The following is a 7,052-nucleotide window of genomic DNA, read 5'->3' on the forward strand; positions in this document are numbered from 1 at the left end:
GATAAAAAACTTGAAGAATACCACGCTAAATCTACTGGAATGGGGGTACATGATAGGCATTCAATTTTAATTTTTTTTTTACAATATGTTGTTTAATATGTCCAGTTTTTTGTGACAACGTTGTATGTACTGAACAGGATTTCGTGACTACCTTTTTTGGTCGCGAAAACTTGTTATCGAAATATTTCCCAGAAATTATTATTATTATTATAACCCGTAAACAAAATGGTATTGGGTGTGGAACAGGTGCATCCATCATCGGTGTACGAGTTTGAAGTCGTTGAGAGAGAGAGGCAAAAGTGGGTTGTAAATTTGAGAGAGAAGACATGTAGTTGCCGTGTCTTTCAAACTGACAACTTTATCTGTCCCCACGGCATTGCGGCTTGCGGTCTTCAAAACTTCGCAGTTGAGAAGTACATATCTAATTACTACACCACCGAATATTGGAGAAGTTGTTATGCAGGTGTAATTCATCCAATTGGCAGCGAGGAGTCGTGGATTTTTCCAGAGGAAGTCACGCAAACATTAGTAAATCCACCTCATGTTACGGCTCGTGCCGCCGTGAGACCGAAAAAGAAAAGAATACCTTCTCAATGGGAAGGGGATGAGGATAGAAGGAATAAATGCAGTCGGTGTGGTGGAGTAGGACATAATCGAGCCACATGTCGCAACGCTATCCCGACCCACCATAGTCGACCCCGAACATGAGTTCGATGTTCTTTTTTTTAGACTTTTTATTTGATGTACCAATTTGGAGTTGTACTTTAATTTATTTCTTATTTAGTTTGTTATGTTTGGTATGGATTTTTATATTTCTCATTCGTGACGTTTTAGTCCCGTTAAACAATCTGTGTAGAAGTCACGAAATCCCATATTTACGTGACGTAAAAGTCACGAAACCTATTTTTTTAGTGACAGAGAAGTCACGAAATCCCAATTTTTTTGTGACATAGAAGTCACGGCATCCAATTTTTCCGTGATAGAGAAGTCACGAAATCCTCATTTTTCTTGACATAGAAGTCACGACATCCAATTTTTTCATGACAGAGACGTCACGAATTCCCGAAAGTTTGTGACATAGAAGTCACGAAGTCCGCGCCATTTACGTGAAACAAAACGCTGGTTTGACCGAGTTGGTAATTGGGATATGGATATTTAATAGCATCTACTGCGAAAAATAGCAATTAATGGCATTAATAGCAATTAAATTTTTGAACAACCAACTTAGAATGTTAGGTAAGAATATTTATTGGAGCATTTACTTACTACAAAAGTTAGGTAAGGAATCCTCATATTTATCCGATCTTTGATATTTACCTCATATCAAACTCATAATATTGTTCGAAAGAGTCTAACGTTGAAATGGATGCTAAAGATCCAACGACGAAGGGAAGCGATTCGAGTAAAAAGGTGTCGACGGTGAATGAGATGTCGGAGATGCCTTCAGGAAGTGCAAACTCAACCGCGAGATACTACTTGATTCCATGTTTGTGCCCTCCCATGAAATTTAACAAGCGTCATGACCTGAGCGACGCTGAATTCAACGAGTACGTAGATATGCATGCAGGTGAGGATTACAATACTTCGTTTTTGATGGATAACTTGTTCTTCTCGAAATATTCGGCAAGAATTGGGAGGAATTTTTTAAAGCAAAGGGAGCTATTGTCGAAGACCATAAAGATTTTCCGGCTTGCCAAAGGGGGGTGGACGGAAAGAAATAAAATGTAGTTCGAGATGAGGTACTCAATATTTACAATGCTTTCTGCAATGATTTAATGTTTAGACGATATCACATGTTTTAAAACTATTTGTATAATTCTCCTCCTATTTCATATGTTTAAGACTTTTTACTGATGTACTTGTGTTTGGTATGGACTTTTTTTTCGTGACATGAATGTCACGAAATCCTCATTTTTCGTGACATATAACCGGAATATCGTGACATAGAGGTCACGAAATAGTACTGTTTCGTGACTTGAAGAGTTTTGTTTCGTGACAGGAATGTCACAAAATCCCGAAATATCGTGACATAGAAGTCACGAAATAGTACTGTTTCGTGACTTGAAGAGTTTTGTTTCGTGACAGGAATGTCACGAAATCCCAATATTTCGTTACAGGTACGAATGATAAATATAAAAATTAAAAAAGAGGTATTTTACAATACCTCATTTTATTATTTTGTAATTGTTTAACTTGAGTACGGTACCACCTTCGAACCCGTTACCTAGAGGAAGCCACATAGCAACCGTCTAGGCTATCGGGAGAGTCGTGATAGGTGGAGCACTAAATTTAAATTTATACAATTGAAAGCTGGAGTACAGGATAGACTCGTTATACTCATTGTTTGTGACATTTTATTAACAACACTTTGAATTCTGTCCCTTTGAAATGATGAAATGAGACAAATGAATGTATGTCAACAACACTTCACAGTACAAAACACATTAGTTCCTCAAGATGTTCTAGGTAAGTAGAACTCACTTACCATTTATTTTTCTCAAATTTTTTTTTTTTTTTTATATTCGTAACAACCATTGATCCCCAACGACGTATTTAATGAAGACAAAAAGAGATTTCTCATTAAATTCCATCAAAGGTTCCAATTTCGTGACTGGGATGTCACAACAAAGTACCGTTTTGTGACTTGAAGAGTTTTGTTTCGTGACATGAACGTCATGAAATCCTCATTGTTCGTGACATGAAAATCACGAAATCCTCATTTTTCGTGACATGAACGTTACGAAATCCTCATTTTTCGTGACATGAACGTCACGAAATCCTCATTTTTCGTGACATGAACATCACGAAATCCTCATTTTTCGTGACATGAACGTCACAAAATCCTCATATTTCGTGACAGAGAAGTCATGAAGTGTGTACCAATTAACCGAAACATGATATACTTCGCTCCTTTGATCTAGTTTGGTCCTCGTAAATTTCCTTCTAGACTCTTAATTGAGTGGTTTTGGGAGGACTAACAACGCTAATACGTGCTTTATCAATAAATTCCAACATTAAGGAGAAATTAGAGTTGAAAACGACAATCAGACGACATGGCGTTCAACCTCATTAACCTATGCTCATATGTTTAGACTACTTTAAATTATGTCCCTTTGAAATGATGAAATGGGACAAATGAATGTATGTCAACAACACTTCACAATACAAAACACATTAGTTCCTCAAGATGTTCTAGGTAAGTAGAACTCACTTACCATTTATTTTTCTCAAATTTTCTTGATATTCTAGGTAAGTAGAACTCGCTTACCATTTATTTTTCTCAAATTTTCTTATTTTTATATTTGTAACAATCATTGATCCCCTACGACGTATTTAATGAAGAAAAAAAAGAGGTTTCTCATTAAATTCCACCAAAGGTTCCAATTTCGTGACTGGGATGTCACGACAAAGTACCGTTTCGTGACTTGAAGAGTTTTGTTTCATGACATGAACGTCATGAAATCCTCATTTTTTGTGACATGAACGTCACAAAATCCTCTTTTTCGTGACATGAACATCACGAAATCCTCGTTTTTCGTGACATGAACGTCATGAAATCCTCGTTTTTTTCGTTACAGGAACGTCACGAAATCCTCGTTTTTCGTGACATGAACGTCACAAAATCCTCATTTTTCGTGACAGAGAAGTCACGAAATCCTCATTTTTCGTGAAAGAGAAGTCACGAAGTGTGTACCAATTAAGTGACATCAAGAATCTATTTGGCGTTGTTATGAAATCATATGAATAGTATTTAATATAATCACATCCAAAAGAGTATAGAGTTACATATTTAATAATTTACTAGCCCCTAATGGTACGTATAAAACATAGACCATGTCTTCGTGACGACCTTGTCACACAAATTCTAAAAAGGAGAATTAAGAGTCACACCGCCATCATAAAGACATTCCAAAAAAATACACTTCACCCTATTTATAATATTTGGATCACTAATCACTTCCCCTACTTTCAATTTTCTTCGTCTGACTTAGCATTGTTTGCGATCTTTATTGCCCCGTGCTTGTACAACTCGGTTGCCATCTTCTTTCTGTACATGGACATATTGTCTTGATGCAAACTAGTGATCGGAATCCCATGGATCATAAATTCAGCGGCCTTTACGCAAAACATGTCACAGTCTCCCCTGTTCATGGTTGCTTACTCGTATTAAATATTCATCAAAATATAAAATGAAAATCAAATATGAGAAGAGATCTTACCCATTGCTTTGTTGTGGCATAGGCGCAATTAATATTCTAAATGTCTCCGGTTTGCCATCTGCAAGACTGACGACGTCCAACACTATCGGGATGAAATTCGCCATCATCCGAATGTTGTCACGAACATTGCGTGCATACTTGGAGTCCATAGATTCGTATATTGTTAGCGATCTATGACTTAAGGAAATTACGACAAGGAGCTAGTGTGCCGGCACGTGGACAGAGACATAGATAGTGTGAACATCTGCCTATGGAGTGTTCGCAAAACCTGTTTTTTTTTGCAGTTATGTAGTCAAGCACTACTAAATGTTCCGTCCAGTAAAACACGTCCTTGTTCTTCGCTTTGGACCAAGCGTCATGGCATCGGGTGAGCATTGGTAGAAAGTATGAGTTGGTTGTCGTGAACGGCTTTCAGACATTTCCATACTTCTCTTTTTTTCTCAGGTAGTAGAAAATGACGTCCATATGCTGCAAAAAAGAACAAATTCACATAATTCAGTGACATACTTCGTGACAGATTCACCAGATTCTGTTTACCTCGTGAAAATATTGTCACCCAATTCTTTTCAGTATGTCGTGACAACAACACAGTTTCTGGTGACAAACGTAGTAAACATTAACAAAAGACAAATGTAGTTGATCATTTCGTATGTAGAATAACAAGCGAAATCCAAGTTCAGAAATTCATTGTCACCAAATTTAGAATTTATTACATGAAGTTCAAAAAACAAATAAAAAAACACGTCACAACATAGCTACAAAAAACAAAAAACAATCCGAAGTGAATTGGTGGTTGTAAAACCAAGTTTTTGATGTAATCTCAACCACCGTAAAGTGGAACGAGGGAGATTAATTTTCTTCTGGTGACTTGTACTTCACAATGCTAAAAATAACAAGCATGAGATCCCATTTTTATTTAAAATGAACAGACAATATATGTAAGAAGGAGGAAGATACTTACGCATTGATTTAAGGCCGGCTTTAATCCATTTAGCCATTGCTGCAAGATCTCCCTCGGAAACCTCATCTTTAGGGTAGGAGAATGGATAAAATGACGGTGGCCAAATTGGTCGTGTGAACCTCGTAAACATAGCCCGCGCGGGTGTCGGGGTGTAGACCGTTGGCGGCCTCCTCTGGCGATTAGGCTTTTCTTCAGATGATGAAATCATTATGAGCTTGCCAGGAATCATCAACATCGAGGAACAGACCTCATCAACCACCTCTGGACGTGGCATGAGCATTTTAGACTCTTGGGTCTCTTCGGCTTGGGTCTGGTTCTCGCCGCCATCAGCATGCGTTTGGTTCCCGTCTACTTATTTTGGCCCTTCATCTTCAGGACCTCTCCTACCGTCTTCGTCATCTTCACCATCATCTTTTTTCTTCTGAAGATAATCTTCTTTACATTTGCCTCCAATAGATGGCTGATCTTCATCATTTTTCTCGGCTTTTTCGTTGTTATTCTCCAACTCATTTGATTTGTCTACAACTACTTCTTCATTACCCTTCTCCTCTTCCTTGTCCTTCTCCTCTTCTTCTTGTTTCTCTTCAACATCGACGTCGTTCATGGGATCTTCTGTCCCATCATTCCCGTGCCCTTCTTCTCTGTTCACATCTTCCATATTCTCTTCTCCCTTCTCCTTCACCTCTTCTTCATATTTTTGGAGGTTGACAAAATCATCACCCCGAGAGACTAATTGCTTGTCCACAACCTCTTTCAAGGTTTCTGAAATGGCTCGCATTTCAGTGGACAACTGCTTCTTCCACTTTAAGAAACTCTATTATGAAATGTTTCAGATCTTTTTCCATGGCGGACATGCGTATCTGCAATGTACAAATAATTTTGTATGAGAATAGAATCACAAAATGAAGTATTTTCGTGACAGTAAAGTCACGAAATCAATTATATTCGTGACATTTAAGTCACGAATTCAAATACTTTCATGACATAGATGTCACAAAATCAAGTATACTCGTGCCATGAAAGTCACGAAATCAAATATTTTGGTGACAATAATAATGTCACGAACATACTTGATTTCGTGACTTTTATGTCACGAACATACTTGATTTCGTGAATTTCATGTCACAAGTATACTTGATTTCGTGACTGTTATGTCACGAAAATATTTGAATTCGTGATTTACATGTCACGAATATAATTTATTTTGTGACATACATATCACGAATTTACTTGATTTTGTGACTTTACTGTCACGAATTTACTTTAAACTATAAGAAACTAATTACTTAAGAAACCATTACCTCACTTGATGATGATGTGGTAACAATGTCTTTTTTTCTTCTTCCCCCTCTTCTCAGAGGGGCTCACAACAGTCCTCTCAATTGTCGCAGACTCTACCTCACCACTGATCAGCTTGAATTTGATCTGGAAGAGGTCCGAAGTTAATTAAATTTGCATGTTCTTATAAGTAAGAGATTGAAATTTAATTAAATGTGCATATTCTTATCAATCATATTCATACCTCTTGGAATCGAATCTTTTGTAGTTGGGACTCCAAGACCTTCCCTGATTTAGTAGCCCAACGCCCCTCATCAGCGGCGTTGCGTCGGCAACGAGTATCATGGCAAAGTCTAGCTCCATGAATCGTGGGATGCACTCGTAACCCCATATCTGGAGTGGGAGCACGAACCCCAACAGGTGGAGTTTTGGGTTCTTACCCTCCTTGATGGTCTTGGCCTTGCTCACAAAGCCGTTGATAGAATCTAGAAAGAAGTCCCAGGCGACGTTTCCCCATGGATAGTTGTTGAAAACAACCGGGTCGCACTACAACAAATTAACATATTGGGTGCGGAAGGGTGTTAGGTGCGACA

General features: G+C 38.0%; 1 protein-coding gene across 1 annotated transcript; it reads left to right on the top strand.

The window, feature by feature from the left end:
• Positions 1-225: 225 nt before the first annotated feature.
• On the top strand, positions 226-708 carry LOC149395117 (uncharacterized). The gene has a single exon (XM_089614220.1). It carries the CDS (start codon positions 226-228, stop codon positions 706-708), a length of 483 nt encoding a protein of 160 aa, XP_089470346.1.
• Positions 709-7,052: the final 6,344 nt, after the last annotated feature.

This window comes from Urtica dioica, chromosome 5, assembly GCF_054948205.1.
Source record: "Urtica dioica subsp. dioica isolate 48M chromosome 5, U.dioica_male_clone48M_v1_H2, whole genome shotgun sequence".
NCBI lineage: Eukaryota > Viridiplantae > Streptophyta > Magnoliopsida > Rosales > Urticaceae > Urtica > Urtica dioica.

What these genes read in the sequence shown, in the direction of transcription:
- LOC149395117 (XM_089614220.1), top strand. Translation starts at nt 226, where the DNA reads ATGGTATTGGGTGTGGAACAGGTGCATCCATCATCGGTGTACGAGTTT.